The sequence below is a fragment of the Hoplias malabaricus genome, chromosome 1 (assembly GCF_029633855.1).
Source record: "Hoplias malabaricus isolate fHopMal1 chromosome 1, fHopMal1.hap1, whole genome shotgun sequence".
NCBI lineage: Eukaryota > Metazoa > Chordata > Actinopteri > Characiformes > Erythrinidae > Hoplias > Hoplias malabaricus.
This window is the reverse complement of record NC_089800.1, coordinates 66,115,741-66,136,086: the sequence shown is the minus strand read 5'-3', so window position 1 is coordinate 66,136,086 and position 20,346 is coordinate 66,115,741. Positions and strand designations below refer to the sequence as shown.

The following is a 20,346-nucleotide window of genomic DNA, read 5'->3' as shown; positions in this document are numbered from 1 at the left end:
TGCATATTAAAGATTCATAAAACTAATACCACTACAATGTGTACTACATAAGGTTGAAGAATGTTTGAAACTCAGCCTGGTGCAGAGTGACAAAGATGCCAATGAACAAGTATAAACTTTGACAATGGCATAGGACACTTCTGCATGCTATGGCATAGGCTCTGCATTGAGTATAAATTGGCCTTTAGTGTGTTCTCTGCACCATAACATAGTTTTTTACTCATTTGAGAACACTAGGTAAAATTAGGGTTTTTTTGTTCTGCTCCTGGGGCTCCCCCGAGTGCAATTTACTTTTACAGCACTGTACTGAAATTGGTAGGGAGGGGGAGGGAAGGTGTGTTTTCTTACCTTCCTCCAAAAAATACATAGTGCAGATTCTACAGTGCTGAGACAAGAGCAGCAACAGAGGCTCTATCCTCTCTATTACAGGTAAGTAAACATCACAATGATTTTGAAGCTGTAATTTTAAAGTAAAAATATTACTTCGTGTTTCTTTAAACTCTGTTTGACCTTCTTAGTTGCAGAGTATAGTTTGGGATATTTAAACAATTCTGAGACACCTGCTTCTTAAACAGGCCTTTTGTTTGTCTGACTTTATGCCTGTTTCTCATTTTTGTCTTTTGGGCTTGTTTATCTCACTAAACTGATTTTTAGTTTTGGAATAATTCTTCTGAAGACCTCGCTTCACGTATTGTGTTTAATAAATCTGCAACTCACTCTTACCCTCAGTGTGTGATATGTGACATCTACAGATCCGTAAACCTGTGTATATGAATGAACAGTAGTTACTGATTATAGCCAAATACTGAATTGTACAAATCACTTTGTTAATTCATAAAGGTTCAAAGAACTGAAAGAGATTACTTACCGTCTCAAATTCACACAACAGTTGATAAAACATGTTACAGTTTTACCCACACATAAACCAAAAGGAACTGCATGTTTACATAATATAATGGAACGATAAGTAAGATATTTGACTTTGAAATGTATTCCATTTAAATTAAAAAGTGGGCCAAAATGAAAATACTTATACAGTTTAAAAAAGTGCTTAAGTACAATAACGAATTACATTTACTTTGTTACTGTCCACCACTGGTGAGAAGACCAACTCAAAAACATGGGTATGAAAGGATGTGGAGCTATCAATAAGGAATTACTAAGAAACAGACACACAAACAGATCGTTTGCCAAACAATTAAAGAAGCTGCGGGGCTTCTCAAAAATGTCCTGTCTGTCCCTGTGCTATAATAAATACATAGTGTTGACAAAGTAACTCTTGAAACTAGAAATTAACTTGTATATTTTTTCCCATATTTCATGTAAATTAAGTAATTAAAAATGCACACTCCTGCAAAAAGTTCAAAGATAAACTGTATAGTACTGTTACAATCAACAGAAAAATACAGTTTCCATGTGTGGAAATGTTTAGTACGCACCTCCTTTGACCTTTATCATTGCGTCAGATATTTAAAATTAGAACACCATTTGAGAGTAACAGGGATGTCAATGACTTAACCTGTGGTCTGGGTTTGTCATGGCAATGGGAGTATGTTACTACTTCATGCTAACACTCCGAGGACCTCAAAAAAATAACAGGAAAGAATAATACTCTATATATGACCTGATTCCTGAACCACTCAAACAAAAAATGGAGAGAATGCCAAATCACTGGAACCCTAAAAGTCAAGATGTCCCATCAACTTCAGCACAACAGCTTCAAGACAAACCCAGGAAAATCAAGATAACATCATTGCATATATATTGCTTCATCCAGTGGCAAACGGCATGCGTAAACCACCTAAAGAAAAAAAAAACTTACAACTTACAACTTTACCTCTCATGAAGCATCAGGAAGGAAGAAGCTGCTCTAAAAAAAGAACATGACTGCTACTGGAACTTGTTTTATTTGGGGATTTTTGAACTCTGTACCTTAAAAGAATTAGTATTCTTACATTCCTATTATTATTCTCATATCTACAGATATATCTCAGCCTTACCTTAATAACCAATTCCTTATTTTCCCACTCGTTGTCCATTTTAGCTACACTTATGTGTAGCCCTTTGTAAGCCATTTTTCACTCCTTTCTTCAACAGATAACCAATCTCATGTCATGTCAAGTGGATCAGACACAGCCATGCTGCTAACTTTCAAACAATGTTGACACCCACTTTGCATTTTATACATACAAAGTGGACAGTAGCTCATCTGTTGCTGAACAGTTATGTTTTTGTTGATTATCCCCTAGTCCTTCATCAGTGGTCACTGGATATTTTGGGTGGTGGGTTACTCTCAGTCCAGCAGTGACACAGGGGAATATAAATACTCTTGCTGCACGGCAGAGGAATCCACTTGTTCCAGCACAACACACACTACTAACATGCCATCTATGTCAGTATCACTACAGGGCTGAGGCTGATCTATCACACAAATTATATCAACAATGTGGTGACCCTGAACATTGAAAAATAGTATGAAAGGGGAAAAAGTCTGCAGGGCAATGGACTAGTTTGTAGGACCTCAAAGTGCATCTATAAAGTAAGTGGACAAGGAATAATAAATGTGTGTATATTAGGTGTACAAATAGGTTTCAGACATTCTCCCACTCTTGTGTAGTTTATTTATTTATTTATGTGAAATATTAAATGCAAGTTATAATCTCCCCATGTCTGATGTACGTTTGGGAAATGAAATAATAATCATAACTAAATAAATAAATAAATCATGAGGTTTGTAGAATAGCTTCGTAATGCTATAAAGACAATTCATTCCAAGGACATATTGCCCTATCACTGATGCAAACATCTTCTGAATGTCAGAACATATATTTAAAAGGTGATGTTTCGGTTTAGTGGGTGTACTACTGACACAATTACTAGACAATTTCACAACAGAGCTGAGGAGAATTGTCTTCCTATTTTTTATTTTCATGATGTCCTATAAAGAGGCAATGCTGGCCTGTCCTCAACACACGGAGTTGGGTCTTTTTATTCTCTCTGACTGTAGTCAGGTAAGAGGCGTCTTTCATCGTATGACTCGCTGCTGGGGGGTGTAGCTAAACTGCCTTTCAGGGGACGCCTCAGTATAACAGAGTTAAGGACACTGAGCAAGCGTCGTCAAGTAATGTGACTCAGTCGATTATACTGAAGAAGTCAGAGCGAAAATAGTCAGGGCGAACAGCGGACGTCGCTTTTTAAAAATAAAACAAACTTGGCGCCGTTCTCTTTTCGCTTCACCGCTGCCATAGCGACGCTCACCCTGCGCTTTCTCTCGTAGCGGTCGCTCATCTCACGCGTAGCCTATGTTACACACACTAATGGCGAACATGGCCAGTTTAAAGGCGTTCGACGAGCCATTTGGTGAGTACATCAATATTTATAGCTTCAGACTGTTTATTTTAAACGAAACTATACCTCCACTTCCTTCCTCACTCGCTTGCCTATTGTTAAAGGCGTTCCAGTGTGTTCTCGCTTTCATTTGTGACATTTAAATGATATAAAAATGCCAGTGTAGTGCTCCATTCCAGAAAGACTTAAGTCAAGTTTGAACCTACATTTCTGAACGATAACATACAGGACTGTTATCAGAGTGCCTGATAAGGTTCTGATGTGTGGGACATTATTTTATTTATATATTTTTTAGGTTTTAAAGTCAAATTTGGTGCTCAGTCGAAGTTTTCCCAATTCACTGATGATGGAGTGGTACCTGAAGACAATAGACAACTGGTTTCCAATGTTGTACCATATTTAAAATAAAAACATTCACTGTTTGGCTGAGACGATATGAATCTTTTTTTTTAGTTCACTTGTAGTTTTGAATTCACATTGTATTTCTTTATTCCTTTCACGTCAGTTAGTTGCTCTACATTTAACCCTAACTATCTCACACCACATAACTCTGACTCTGTTTATATCTCAATAACTGTGTTATGCATGTTGGTGAGACTCAATCTCTGTAAACACATCTTAAGTCCAGATCAGATTTATGCTATAGGTGTTATTTCATTAGGCTTTTATGCTTGTATAACTTAGCAACCAGTGCTGAACTCTAACCTGGTGTGTGCTTTTTTCCTGTAGTAGGATGTGGGTTTGAAGTTTGTGAGGGGGTTTTTTTGGAGTAATTCCCTTTGTATTCTTCACTGTCTATTTTATTTCCTATTATCTGTCAAGCACTTAAGTTTGAGTGGCTCAGGTGAGTCATGCATAAGATGAATATGACATCAGAACAGGTTTTTTTTGATGGTCTTAATTGGGCAAAACAGAAGATGTTGCTTATTTGACATTACTTACAGGATCAAGAATGGGCCTAAGCTAATTTGGATTCTTAGTGAGGAAATACCGCAGTTTAGACCACATTTAGTTGGACATGTGTGTGTAAATATATTACCACATTGTGTATCACAAAGCCAAGGCAGGAATGAATTTGTAAGAGTAAAATAGAGAATGGATAGTAAACCAAATATTTTAGGCCAGCGAAGACCTAGATTCCAGCCCCAACAAAGTGTTACCTCTTTGTCTTTGCTCTCAGTGGGTGAATATGGGTGGCCAAGGAAGAAAAGTGGGCCTAATCTGAGTGGAAGGGCAGCCTTGCAGCCATATATTATGATGTGGTTTACATTTCATCTCTTCAAGTTCATCCAGGGCAAGCAGATACATGCTCACTGCATTCCCTTTGCTAAGCAGAAACAATGACGAGTTGATTTAGGAGTCTACACTCTGATGCACTGAGACTAAACCTAACTCTGGTGTGTGCGCTAAACCCTTTTCTTAAGAACAGAAATCTTTTTTTGTTTTTGAAAGGTTTGTTGTCAAAGAGAGAACCACAAGCCCAAAGCCTAGTGTTCTTTGATCTGTTTTGCTAAATTTCTTGTGAACATGCATCCCATGTCTCTCTCACTTTCCTGTTTCAGCGGTTTAGGCTTCAGGTTTTGGTCTGCCTTGGTAGTCTTGAGGTTTTGGTCTGCATTTAAAGTTTCATTCCACCCAGGCTTACAGTAAATTATCCGTGGGACTCCTATCGTCACACTGTGGTTAATGAACCTTGGTGTCCAGTTCTTGGCGAAGTTTCACATTTGTTGAGGATAGGAAAAAGTGAGAGCATTCTTGGGTGTTTTACGTCGCACACAGATACAGAGCATTCAGCTTGTGGAATTTATGACTTGCATCACATTATTTTTCTTTTTTTATATTGTCCTCCATCTTGGTTAGAAAACAATTCCATTTTTGTTATTAGATGTCCAGGTCCTTGTGATACATTTTTTTTTAAAGGACATAAGCCTTTTGTCACCCCACAAGTTTACACAATTCCCTGGGGTATTAAAGAGCTACACCAGTCTGATTTTAAGAAATCGTAACAATAACCTGATCTGGAATTAAACTTATATTCTTTTGGTTTGACTGTTTATGTGAGAAATGTCTCTCAAACATCGTCCCTGTTACAAGTCTCCATTTAACAGTTCACATGACGTGATGAAACAACATGGACACAAACACACTCACACACACTTGTGAGTGATGAGTGCCCAGGGAGAGCAAAACACCTCTTTATTTCAATTATTTGCATCCATCTTTCACTCAGGAGAACACCAATGATCAGGAATCAACGTGGATGTATACTATTGGGGCCAGGAACAAAAACACTGCATTTTTTCCTTTTCCCAAGAGGGTTTACGGTTGAACGTTTTACCTTGGTAACGGTGGAACATCCAACATTGGGTCCATTAAAAATGCGCCCAATTTGGTGACGTGGCAGGAGTAAACGGCCACTGCTGTTGCACAATAAGCATTTAATATTAAATTCAGACATGCAATTACAGCTATCGCTAAACAATTGGAAGTTATTAAAGCACCAAACGAACATTATACAGATATTACTAAAAGACTACTACTAATAGAGCACTACAGAAGTATCATTTCTTAAACATCTTTTTTTTCTATCTAATTAATTACAAATTAACTGGACTTTGATAGTTCCTCGGTGTGCATTTGATTTATTCACTGGCTCAGACATATGTTTGAATTGCTGAAATCTGACCAAGTCCAGATTCAGAAAATCACTTAAACTACACTCAGTGTCTGTCATTATACAGGAACACTGTTCAAGCTAGTCGATGTTATAAAGGTAGCGGCACGGTGGCGCAGCAGGTAGTGTCGCTGTCACACAGCTCCAGGGGCCTGGAGGTTGTGGGTTCGATTCCCGCTCCGGGTGACTGTCTGTGAGGAGTTGGTGTGTTCTCCCCGTGTCTGCGTGGGTTTCCTCCGGGTGCTCCGGTTTCCTCCCATGGTCCTGGTAGGCTCTGGACCCACCGCGACCCTGAATTGGATAAGCGGTTACAGATAATGAATGAATGAATTTTCTGTAAAATGGCCCACCAGGGTTATGTCATAAAGGTTCTGTTGTCCCAGAATCTGAATGAGCGAGAAGAAAAGAGGCAGGATTTAAAGGCCACTAATGTATAGCTTGGATCAAAAAACACATCACTGTTATTCCCCTGTCCCCCAGCTCTGTTCAGAACGTCCAGTTTCAGCACCTGTTCCTTTAACAAAGGAGAATGTGTCACAGCGAAAGGCTCCAAGCCACATCACAAAATCATGACTCTTTTTATCCCCTGTTCTCAGACTACGACAGACACCTAAAAACTGACTGGGCTGTTTTAATATTGCTGAGTGGCTCTTTTGTTGACATTAAGTAAAAGAAATCTTCATAATACTCAACTAAAAACCTTTAGTAACCCTGAATTGCGTTTAAACTTAAAATTGTATCTATGCTATCCTTGCAACCTAACATCATCCCAGAAGAGTAGAAGAGGTTAGCGCTGCAAAGTGGGAACTTAATATTAATAATTAGATTTCAGGAAAAGAAAGTTGAGTTTCAACTTTTAGCTACTCACTTCAACATAAAGAATGTAATTAAAACAAGCAATTAGCTGTCTAGATTTTGAAAAATGCATGAGTATTCGTTAATGGATACTAATGAAACTCAGTACTGTGATATTAGTATCGAAATAATTCAGTCAGCGCCATGAGGTGCATACAATGAAATAATATAGTGGCACTTTAAAATAGTTTTCTATGATTGTCAGTCAGTAAATAGCATTTGTGCTTTCAGAATGGAGAAAAATGTAGGTGGGCTTCCTGTGACCCTTCGTGTGAAAGAGTCTTCATGAAAATGACCTTTTCATTTGGGTCAAAATATCTTCACATTCTGAGTTCATCAATATATAGATAGATCAGTTTCAGATGTCAACATGATCTTGCTCAGTAGGAAATGTTTCTGTAGCTATTGGCTCTGGTGGAGTGAGTTCAGAATAAAAAAATAAAGTGTTATGTCCTGTTAAACGGTTTCATTTAGCAATGACAGTGGTTGGAGGTTTGGAAAAACATTGTGGCGGAGTCTATTTGCATTGGAGGAAGTTTACGTCTGCTGTGGGCCAGTGAGGTGAAACTCAGGTGCAATGAAACTGATAAGACTGGAAACTCACGTAATGGCATTTTACAGTGGTGGGGACTGATTTCAAGACTGGATGGAAGCATGCTGAACATGACATTAAGTCATATTCTTGTGCCAAGTAAAACACTGTTGTTCCATCTATTAGCTGTTCCTTCCAAAGGATGGAGTCAGCATGTTTGTTTAAATGCTTGTTCAGCCAGACAGCACCTCTTTTTGAACTGCTGTCAACCCAAGATCACTGAACAGCTCAACACGCTTGGAGGAGAATATTGTCCAGTTCTCTTATGTTAGCTCATTTTACACCCAGGCTGGCTGGCAGTGTGCTGAGTGATGTGTTGGGGGTGTGGAGGAGGGCTATCCTACCAACTCAGTGCCAACACTTTTCATTGAACTGATTTTTAATCGCTAACTGATTAATGACCTTCAAGCAATGCAGCTGACAGAAAAGCACACATGTCACGTACCTATGGCAGATCTATAGCAGTGCAGGCCAAATATTGGCATTTGTTTTTGTGCACCTTTTTATAAGCATGATCATCTGCCCTACAACATTCCTTGAGTTGTTTTGAAACATGGCGGTAGCTCTGTTGTACCCAGCTTCAGTCCTGGAAAATACATTCTCAGTGACATACTAAAGTAATTGCTGAGTGCTGTGATTATACTCTTTGGGTTGTACCTCCCACACTGTTTCCTCATTTCCGTATTTTTTCATGTTCTGAGTAAAAGCTGGACACGGACTTGAAAGTCACACTTAAGCATGGCATTCACTTCCATAAAGGAAGTGTAGACAATTCTGGAGAACTGTTGATCTCAAAGCAAAACAAATTTTTACTTTTTTTATTGTTTGTTTGCTTGTATTGTTCAGAAGTTCGGCATGTTTTAAGGTGGAATGGAATGTTTGCATAAGAAGCTGATTGTACATTGTTTGTGGTTTGTGGAGATTAACATGTTTTTTTTTTTTTACAAGAGAATCTAATTTATAACTTGAGCTGTTTAGCTTTTGTAGCACTTTTGGTATGTGTTTACTTTCATGGAAAGTCAGTTCCACCTTAAGTGAAGTATTAAATCTGAAACAGCAAAACATAAGTCAATAATTACCAACCTGGTGCAGGAATAGAACAACATCCTCAATCCATGTCATGCTTTTCAATGTTCTGAGGTCTCTCCACAATTCAAACGCCATGGTCCAGTCAGTGACATATAGAGAGAAAGCCTTAGCCATTTGCAGAGCCAGGGCTTTGTATAAACACTGGACCACCAGAGCTAGCAAATGGTGATGAAATATTCTCAGAATTTTATAAAGCATGTGCTGGATTAAAATCACAAACATTGGCTTTAAAACATGAATGTGTTGAGTCTTAATGAAATGTGTAAAAGACGGCAAGTTGCTCAGTAAATGTGGCTTGGAGAGACACAAAACAAAAAATACAACTTGTATCAGACCACTTCCTGATGTTGGTCAGGCAGTCAGTGTAACTCTATTAAATGTAGATCCAATCCATTTACCCCTCCAATTTTATGATGATAATACCTTTCTGGACTTAAACCTGACGTTCAAAACACATGAAATGACTAAGTGAAAATGTGGTTTTAGACAGCAAGTGAGAACATATGATGTTGATGAGTAACATCAAGGAGAGACCTGGGCGAAAATACAGACACAGACACAGACAGAAAAAAAAAAACCACGAACTTCCACTAACGAATAAACTCCCCCGGGTTTGTCACTTCGCAGTACTAGAGGTCCTGGAAATCAGTGATGAATGCTAGAAGATTCGAGTTAAACTGAAACACATGATGCCACAGCCAGTTCCTGTTTCTTTGCATGTGTACATATACGTTTTTAATGTATTCTTGGCAATAGTTCTTTACGAGAGCTGTGTTTTTCAACAGGGAGGATCGCCTCTGAACCGGTCGAGGACACTGATCCCAGCAGCTTCATTACAGATATGGTAAGCTCATTCAGAACACAGATGAGCCACAATTCACAAACATCACAATCTGATTAAAACAGAACAAGAAGTTAGGCTACATCTGTGTAGCCAGTGTACACGCATACACACACACACACACATAAATCTGCACATTGCCAAATCCTCATATCTCAGAAATGATAGCTTTACAGGAAGAAGAAATATCTTCATTATCTTTAATGGTTTTACATTTTATCTTGTGTATGGTTATAATGACTCTTCCGAGTCATTTTGGATAAATTCATCATGACATCATGGCAACACAGTGGGTATTTTTGTATTGTTCTTTTTTTCGTATTTCTGATTAAAACAACCAAAGGGTTTGGGCTGAGAGCACAGCATTAGTTTATAACACAAATCATATAAAGATGATTGAACTACAGTATCTCAGAGTTTGAAGTTGTCTTGCTAATTGCTTGTTGTTTTTTGTTAGCTATCACAGCTTTAAATAACTTAAAGGTACAAATAGAGCCATTTTCAGTTCAAGCAAATAAGTCTTGATGATTTAATAGAAAATGGAGGCACAAGGTTTTCTTTGTGCCATTGCCGGCGGTGCTTTGGAACAGAGACACTGTCAGTAGATGTGTTTCAGCTTGTCCTCCAGTCATTAGCCCACACAGTCTGAAAGAGGTGTTTTTTTTCTCTCTCTCTCACTCTCTCAGTGCATTTCAAGCTTCTTATCTGTTCAAATATGTCTCTGCTTGGGGAAAAAAGAGGGATAAAAGAAATATTGTCTTAGTGTCAGGTAGCAGTGTGTGTGTATGCTCTTTGTGCATTGGCTTTGTATGATAAATGAAGGTGTGACGGTTTGTTTTTTTTCTCTGTCTCTTTCTCTTAGTCTCTGAAGTCAAACTACCCTGTTCAAGTCACTGATCCTCAAGGTATTACATGTATTTGGGAATACTTTTTTAAACTTGTTATTGAAGTTGCACAATATAACAAACAGAACTGAGGTAGACAATCAAAAATGGCCATAAACTATTTTTTTATGTGGATATTATAGAATTACAGAAAAAACTGAATTTCTAACAACTTAACTGTCTTTGAGAGAGAGCAGAAACTGTACAAATGCACAGCTGTTTGTGTCTATCCGTTCACTGCAGGGTGACACCATTACTTGGTCTACATTATTTTTGGTCTGAAAGGATGTGGAGCTCCAAGACGCCTGTGATGAGAGAATATGAAAAAATATATAATAATAAAAAAAAATTAAAAAAAATAAGTAATAACTAAACAAAGATAACATTGGTGTTCTGAGAACTCCAGACTTCATTATGAGTGAATGTGTTTGGGGATTAATTTCAATTGTGACAACTTTCTTGGAGGTGTGCAAAACTCTCTTTTCATTGTTTTTTTTTTTTTTTTGAACAATGAAAGCTGCAAAGACAAAGCCCCACCCACAGCTCATTCAGAGCATCACGAGACTTGCCCTTACTAAACCCACCGCTCATTCAGAGCATCACGACACTTGCCCTTACTAAACCCACAGCTCATTCTGAGCATCACGAGACTTGCCCTTACTAAACCCACTGCTCATTCAGAGCATCACGACACGTGCCCTTACTAAACCCGCCGCTCATTCAGAGCATCACGAGACTTGCCCTTACTAAACCCACCGCTCATTCAGAGCATCACGAGACTTGCCCTTACTAAACCCACAGCTCATTCAGAGCATCACGAGACTTGCCCTTACTAAACCCACTGCTCATTCAGAGCATCACGACACGTGCCCTTACTAAACCCGCCGCTCATTCAGAGCATCACGAGACTTGCCCTTACTAAACCCACTGCTCATTCAGAGCATCACGAGACTTGCCCTTACTAAACCCACTGCTCATTCAGAGCATCACGACACGTGCCCTTACTAAACCCGCCGCTCATTCAGAGCATCACGAGACTTGCCCTTACTAAACCCACTGCTCATTCAGAGCATCACGACACGTGCCCTTACTAAACCCGCCGCTCATTCAGAGCATCACGACACTTGCCCTTACTAAACCCGCCGCTCATTCAGAGCATCACGAGACTTGCCCTTACTAAACCCACAGCCCATTCAGAGCATCACGAGACTTGCCCTTACTAAACCCACAGCTCATTCAGAGCATCACGAAACTTGCCCTTACTAAACCCACTGCTCATTCAGAGCATCACGACACGTGCCCTTACTAAACCCGCCGCTCATTCAGAGCATCACGAGACTTGCCCTTACTAAACCCACCGCTCATTCAGAGCATCACGACACGTGCCCTTACTAAACCCACAGCTCATTCAGAGCATCACGAGACTTGCCCTTACTAAACCCACAGCTCATTCAGAGCATCACGAGACTTGCCCTTACTAAACCCACAGCTCATTCAGAGCATCACGAGACTTGCCCTTACTAAACCCACTGCTCATTTAGAGCATCACAACACTTGCCCTTACTAAACCCACTGCTCATTCAGAGCATCACGACACTTGCCCTTACTAAACCCACCGCTCATTCAGAGCATCACGACACGTGCCCTTACTAAACCCGTCGCTCATTCAGAGCATCACGAGACTTGCCCTTACTAAACCCACCGCTCATTCAGAGCATCACGAGACTTGCCCTTACTAAACCCGCCACTTATTCAGAGCATCACGACACTTGCCCTTACTAAACCCACCGCTCATTCAGAGCATCACGAGACTTGCCCTTACTAAACCCATAGCTCATTCAGAGCATCACGAAACTTGCCCTTACTAAACCCACTGCTCATTCAGAGCATCACGACACGTGCCCTTACTAAACCCGCCGCTCATTCAGAGCATCACGAGACTTGCCCTTACTAAACCCACCGCTCATTCAGAGCATCACGACACGTGCCCTTACTAAACCCACAGCTCATTCAGAGCATCACGAGACTTGCCCTTACTAAACCCACAGCTCATTCAGAGCATCACGAGACTTGCCCTTACTAAACCCACAGCTCATTCAGAGCATCACGAGACTTGCCCTTACTAAACCCATAGCTCATTCAGAGCATCACGAAACTTGCCCTTACTAAACCCACTGCTCATTCAGAGCATCACGACACGTGCCCTTACTAAACCCGCCGCTCATTCAGAGCATCACGAGACTTGCCCTTACTAAACCCACCGCTCATTCAGAGCATCACGACACGTGCCCTTACTAAACCCACAGCTCATTCAGAGCATCATGAGACTTGCCCTTACTAAACCCACAGCTCATTCAGAGCATCACGAGACTTGCCCTTACTAAACCCACAGCTCATTCAGAGCATCACGAGACTTGCCCTTACTAAACCCACTGCTCATTTAGAGCATCACAACACTTGCCCTTACTAAACCCACTGCTCATTCAGAGCATCACGACACTTGCCCTTACTAAACCCGCCACTCATTCAGAGCATCACGAGACTTGCCCTTACTAAACCCACCGCTCATTCAGAGCATCACGACACTTGCCCTTACTAAACCCACAGCTCATTCAGAGCATCACGAGACTTGCCCTTACTAAACCCACTGCTCATTCAGAGCATCACGACACATGCCCTTACTAAACCCACCGCTCATTCAGAGCATCACGGGACTTGCCCTTACTAAACCCACAGCTCATTCAGAGCATCACGAAACTTGCCCTTACTAAACCCACTGCTCATTCAGAGCATCACGACACGTGCCCTTACTAAACCCGCCGCTCATTCAGAGCATCACGAGACTTGCCCTTACTAAACCCACCGCTCATTCAGAGCATCACGACACGTGCCCTTACTAAACCCACAGCTCATTCAGAGCATCATGAGACTTGCCCTTACTAAACCCACAGCTCATTCAGAGCATCACGAGACTTGCCCTTACTAAACCCACAGCTCATTCAGAGCATCACGAGACTTGCCCTTACTAAACCCACTGCTCATTTAGAGCATCACAACACTTGCCCTTACTAAACCCACTGCTCATTCAGAGCATCACGACACTTGCCCTTACTAAACCCACCGCTCATTCAGAGCATCACGACACTTGCCCTTACTAAACCCACAGCTCATTCAGAGCATCACGAGACTTGCCCTTACTAAACCCACCGCTCATTCAGAGCATCACGACACTTGCCCTTACTAAACCCACAGCTCATTCAGAGCATCACGAGACTTGCCCTTACTAAACCCACTGCTCATTCAGAGCATCACGACACATGCCCTTACTAAACCCACCGCTCATTCAGAGCATCATGAGACTTGCCCTTACTAAACCCACAGCTCATTCAGAGCATCACGAGACTTGCCCTTACTAAACCCACTGCTCATTCAGAGCATCACGACACATGCCCTTACTAAACCCACCGCTCATTCAGAGCATCACGAGACTTGCCCTTACTAAACCCACTGCTCATTCAGAGCATCACGACACATGCCCTTACTAAACCCACCGCTCATTCAGAGCATCACGACACGTGCCCTTACTAAACCCACTGCTCATTCAGAGCATCACGACAGATGCCCTTACTAAACCCACCGCTCATTCAGAGCATCACGACTCTTGCCCTTACTAAACCTGCCGCTCATTCAGAGCATCACGAGACTTGCCCTTACTAAACCCAACGCTCATTCAGAGCATCACGACTCTTGCCCTTACTAAACCCGCCGGTCATTCAGAGCATCACGACGCTTGCCCTTACCAAACCCACCGCTCATTCAGAGCATCACAACGCTTGCCCTTACCAAACCCACCGCTCATTCAGAGCATCACGACACGTGCCCTTACTAAACCCACCGCTCATTCAGAGCATCACGACACGTGCCCTTACTAAACCCACCGCTCATTCAGAGCATCACGACACGTGCCCTTACTAAACCCACCGCTCATTCAGAGCATCACGACACGTGCCCTTACTAAACCCACCGCTCATTCAGAGCATCACGACACGTGCCCTTACTAAACCCACCGCTCATTCAGAGCATCACGACACGTGCCCTTACTAAACCCACCGCTCATTCAGAGCATCACGACACGTGCCCTTACTAAACCCACCGCTCATTCAGAGCATCACGACACGTGCCCTTACTAAACCCACCGCTTATTCAGAGCATCACGACACTTGCCCTTACTAAACACGCTGCTCATTCAGAGCATCATGACACGTGCCCTTACTAAACCCACCGCTCATTCAGAGCATTTTAAGTTGTTAAGTTGTAGATCTATAAATGGGCTGGTAACTCAGTTACAGATCTCCAAACCTCAGTTAACCATAAAGATATTTTAAATCACAAATGCAATTCAAAGAAATAAGCTAGAAACTGCAGGCTGTGTATATCTTGCTATGGTAACATAAACAAAACTTTGTCCTGCAGTGACAGAGGGATGTCATTCATGAACCTTCATTACAATATTAAGACCACACCCACACCATTCTCAGAATGATCTGATGAGAGCATCTTGGTGATATTTGAAGAGTGTGTTATCTTATTACTGCTTTATGTTTCTATTTATATGTTGCTGACCACTTCATATATCACAAAAAATGTAGAGTTTATAAAATATCAGTTTCACTTTTTGAATGGAAATACTGAATAAATCAACTTTTTCATGATATTCTAATTTTATGACCTGGATATATATCAGAATGTGCTCCCAGGGACTGTAGTGTAATTTTAGACTGGAGGCCAAATAAATTAAATATTTCCTGACTTTTGATCAGAATTTTATGTACTTCATCAGATCTTCAAGAATGTATTGGACTCTTTTTTTCAAACTGGTGTAACATCCTCCTAAAAAAAGCACTGGTACTGAACATTGAAAACAGCAGCAAAATACAGGGCTTGCAAACATCCTGTTTACACCACTTTAAAGATGATAATAATATTACCATCTTAAATGTTCGATACAATATATGTCCAAAATAACTAGACACACGTTCTAATGAATACAAATTCTTTAAAGTACACCCATTATTCTGTACACAGGATTTGCATAATCTCAGCTCGTATGCCTTGGTCAATAAAATGGGTCACTGGACCAGCTGTCTTTGAAACTAAGGTCAACAGGTGCAGTGCAAGGTCTGGATTATATAGTGGCATACAGCCCTCATAGGAATTGGACTTTATAGCAGTGGAACTCCCGGTTCTGGAGTTATGGAATTCCATCCGATAACTCTGGTGTGAGTTAGAGTGATGTTTCTGATCCAAATATGATCATCCAGCATATATATATATTTGTGTTATCGTCTTAACTTACAATATATAGGCATTTCATAACAATGAACATCACCAGTATTTTAGCCAGTCACACTGTTCTGTTCTTTGGTTTTCTCTGCTCACCATTTTGCAGCCTTTTTCTGGATTTGTTTATTTTATTGATTTTTTTTTTTTTTTTCAAAAAAATCATTGCAATTTTAAGGGATGTAATGTAATTTTTATATTATTTGCATAAAATGGTCTTAAAATGTCTTAATTTATCACAGTTAGATCTGAGACAATATACTGACCACAATAATGGCTATTGTATCAGGTATAGTTGAATGCTGACACATCTTCACAACTATGACACAATGCAAAGCCTTCCCAGAGGTTTAGTGCCCTTAATTTCAGAAGAAATGTTCATCAGCAGGTGTCAAACTCTTGGACATAGTGTACATATGTATATTGTGGGCACAGTCATAATGTAAAAAGGTAGAGAATTGGGCTTGGAACTAAAAGGTATAAATAGGGACAGGATTAGTGAAGGAACAGCACCTTCTCATTCCTCAACATCTACTGCACCTAACCCCCAACCACTCATAGGATGCAGATGTGACTGCCCTCCTGTGTGTGCGCGTGTGCGTGCGTGTGTGTGTGTGTGCGTTTGCGCGTGTGCGTGTGCGTGTGCGTTTCACTGTCCTTATTCAAAAGGATATGTTGTACTGCTGTGTGGTGACATTAATCACACGAGGTGTCTATACACACCTCTCGGTCAGAAAAGTCTTAACCTCAGAACTAGTAGGTGAAACTGGTGTTCAAATGCAGTAAGTGTGTTTTGTGTTAAGTCCTTACTCTAATTTGTCAATCTTGTTGACACAGATAACGTGACTCTACAGCTGAGTTCAGTACCTCCTGGATACCTCACACCTCCCATGGATCGAATACAACAGGTAAGACATTCTTGAATTAGAGCTGACTGAGGACAACACATGTTAATTAATCAAAACAGAAAAGGCAGTTACTGCCACGCATCATCTTACAAAAACTACAACAGTACTAACTTATACCTGACGCTGTTAAATTTCAAGGAGCGTGTACTTTTTTCCCTTTTCTTCCCTGGCCTGGTCCTGTGTTTGTCAAGAACTGTGTAGCATAGTATTAAATCCAATAGTCTGGGCTTTTTTGTTCTTGCCCAGCAAATTCACCAGTGTTAAATCAACACTGTTAGTGTAATAATTTAACACTCTCTGTGTTAACACTGAGAGTGCTGCATTTGCTGCATTTCATTAATTTTTTTATTAAATGCTTTTTTAAATAGTCAGTGAAATTTGTATTCATAATAATTATTAAAGTAATTAAACTATTGGTAGTCATAATTATTGATAAATAAATTAACCATCAGCTAAAATACCATAATCATGGCAATCCTAGGGTTTAAATTGAGCAATTTCATATAAGAGTTTTAAGTCAATTGAAGATAAATATGTGAATTGTTTATATCGTGCTTTGAGTTGCGTAGTTCACACGACTAGTGATCATATATCAGAGATAATTTCTTGCAGGAAGTTTATACTTAGACATGCCAAAACCACAGTCCATGGAGGTTGTTTCTCACATGTGGGCGTGGTGTCATATCTGCATGAGTAGGTGGCTATATCTCCTGTTAGTAATTTCTTCTGAAGCTTTCCCTTTGCCGTGTGAAGGTGGGGGAGAGATGAGTGTGTCTGATATCCGAAAGGTGTTTATATCATTAATACTTAATCATTAGTAATTAGAGTGTAGCAATGTACACTTCACAGCAAAATGTTTTTTCTGAAATCTCCTGAAATCAAAGGTGTTCTTAGGATGCCTCTCCTGTTCTTAACCCTCTGGGGTCTAAGGACATTTTCTCAACTTTTTGCAAATCTTCATTGAAATCTTAAATTCACATTTACATGCACTTCATCTTCATGTTTTATTTATTTTCATCAAATGGATTAAACTCAATTAACTCTTTTAGGTCTAAGGACATTTTCTCAATTTTTGAAAATTTTCTGAAATTCACCTTTAAAGTCCATGGATTATAATTATATTGCCCACATGTTTTATATCAAAATGTTCCAAACCATCTCAGCTCACTCATTAAGAGATGCCCATGTGACCTAGAGCATTGTATGAAGAGATAATCACTGAAAAACTTAAATCTGATTTTAGTGAAAACATCCCTTTACTGATGTGGTTTAATAGTTTTGTGATTGAAATAATTTTATCAGAGTCTTAGGGTCACAATGATAGGGGAGTGTATGAATTAAATAGTGAATAAATGTGTAATAAACATCTAAAATTAAATTTAGTAAAAGTGCCATCTCTCACTCTACAGAACAAAATGTTCATTCAACTTTGACAAAATGAAACATTAATTACGTTACTGTGTAAAAGGTCATTGTCTGTCCATAAGTATATGCTTCACTGTGTAAAAGCTATAACCAGCTATAACTTTGTATCCCCTTCGTCATGTGCATAAAACCCCTCGGGTTCTGAAGCTCCGTTCTCCTCGACGCTGTTTTTCAAACCCGCCGCACCAACTTCAGCGCATGTAAACATTTTTAAGCCATTTCTCTGACGTCGACTGAATTAAACATGGAGCGTAACTGAAGGGATGGGTGAGTCCTTAGTGAGTTCTTGAGTCCATTGGTCAGTTTCAAACAAAAACACTGGGGGAAGGCTTTACAGTAGATATTTGGACAATTTCTGAGATGTTGGATGTAAAATTGATGTTTTAATCTTTACTGTAGAGTACTGTATTGAAATGCATCTTTTCTTGTTTACCAGCCAGTTGAAAACGATGCTAGTGAGTTCATCTGTCCAGGATCCATTACTCCAGGTACGCCCTAAAACATATAATTAATACGCATTTTCATGAAGTAGACTCGCACAGTGTCAGTTGTCCACATCAGACCTGTTTCACCTCCTTCTCCTCAGACTTCACCAAAGACTTCCAGTGCTTTTCCAGCTCCTGTGAGAAGTGTGTGTGCTCCGTCCCTGTTCCTAAAATCAGTGACCTGCTGGACGACGAAGACCTTCTGTACGCTCTGCGTCTGAAGCTGGACCCGACGCACTGCACCATTAAGAACTGGAAGAACTTTGCGAGCCGCTGGGGCATGAGCTATGATGAGCTAACGCTGCTGGAGCAGCGGACTCACGGCTCCACTTACAACAGCCCCACGCAGGAAGTCCTGCTCCGCTTCAGCCAGAAACCTGTCACAGAGTTCACCAAGCTCTGCCAGATCTACCAGCGCATTGACGTCCTGAGGCTGCTGCAGCAGTGGGTGGAGAACGACTGGCCTTCGCGCTGGAGGAGATCCCATTAGCTTGAGTTTAACAAACATTCCGCAATACTGTGGCTCTCTGTGGAGGAAACGGCAGTTGAACAGAACACTTTGGCTATGCCTTAAAAGGAGCATTCTTCAAAACCAACTCCAATGATTAAAACAAATAGGGATGCATATCAGGACTGTTCCTGGAATTTGCCATTCACTTTAAACACCATGATCCTATTACATTTCCTGAATTTTTTGCATTTTACAAAAGCAGCCACATTTTGGCTGCACCTGGAAGAATGCAAAAAAAGCAAAAACATCTATTAAAACACATCCAATAATGTAATAATTACATTGGAGTACTTTAACCAACATTGTTCTGTTTCGAGCAACCACATAAAGACTGCTACCTAGTTGAAGGACTGCTTGTAAGGGAAAGAGGATTAATCCAGAGGAAATAGACATCTCAAAAGACAACAGGCAAAACTGGCCTTTCTTCTGACCTTGACTCCAGTTCCCAGTTCTGGATTTTTTTGTCACTGTTGCCTGTGGCACTAGGTGGAATATAAGTTATATCAGGAACTCTGTTAACTAACACTCTGTTAAATTCCCAGATGCTGATCTAGAATCAAGAAAATCTCTGGTGATGAGTTTGGCTAAAAGTGTGTGCAGCCAGCATTCAGATTATAAACTCTCAGCACCTGAAAGGGAAAGCGCTTATGCAAAACTGGCTGTGTTCCATTGGGAAATGTCACTCAAACAACCTTAATAAAGATGGCATTGTATAGAGTTACATATTTATCAAATAGCATCATGTGAATGATTATCCAAGAAATTGGTCTGATCTTGATTTTCAGTGTTATTTTGGTGTTTCTTCTTGGAGGGTTAAATGAGGCATGACTACGACACCAAGGAGACATTGTAGTGTTTGACCTGAGTCCATTTTAAGGGATGTTACAGTTTCCCTTTCGAACATTTTATAATGGTCATTTAGCATTTAAAATCTACCACGAAGACTGGAATATTTGTTCCACAAAGAGTAGTACCTAAAGGGGAAATTTGATTGCAAATATTAAAACTCTCAATTATCCTGAACATTTGTGATTTTATAAGTTATTTTTTTTTCAAAATGAGTAGCTAAAAGACTGCTCTGTCTGATTAAGGCCCATCTTAATGTTAAGATCATCCTAACAGGGAGAGAGTGTTCAATGTGATGCTCACTCTACCATTTAAGAATCTTCTTTGTTGTAAGATGCTTTCAGGAAATTCAGCCCAGTTCAGTTCACAGAGGCTGACGATGGTGTAGTCCCACAGCTGTAGGGTTGGGAGCTATCACAATTTATCATATTGTCATACTGGTTTAGGCACCTGCTGGAGCATGTGGACCAAGATTTAAGCACCTTGTTGGAGCTCAAACTGCCGGGTGATGGTTCCCCCATACCCCCCCCCCCCCCCCGGAGCAGGCA

The 20,346-nt window shown here is 40.4% G+C and overlaps 1 protein-coding gene across 3 annotated transcripts; it reads left to right on the top strand.

Moving 5' to 3' along the window:
- Positions 1-291: 291 nt before the first annotated feature.
- edaradd (EDAR-associated death domain) lies at positions 292-19,927 on the top strand. Of its 3 annotated transcripts, none has more exons than XM_066683054.1 (6): positions 292-429; positions 9,344-9,402; positions 10,262-10,304; positions 16,461-16,531; positions 18,393-18,444; positions 18,543-19,927. In XM_066683054.1, the coding sequence occupies exons 2-6, from the start codon at positions 9,400-9,402 to the stop codon at positions 18,929-18,931; spliced, it is 558 nt and encodes a 185-aa protein (XP_066539151.1). In that variant the 5' UTR covers positions 292-429; positions 9,344-9,399; the 3' UTR covers positions 18,932-19,927. The 3 variants fall into 3 exon arrangements, with proteins under 3 accessions (XP_066539151.1, XP_066539160.1, XP_066539142.1); XM_066683063.1 differs by lacking the exon at positions 292-429 and adding an exon at positions 2,981-3,011; XM_066683045.1 differs by lacking the exon at positions 292-429 and adding an exon at positions 3,036-3,360.
- Positions 19,928-20,346: the final 419 nt, after the last annotated feature.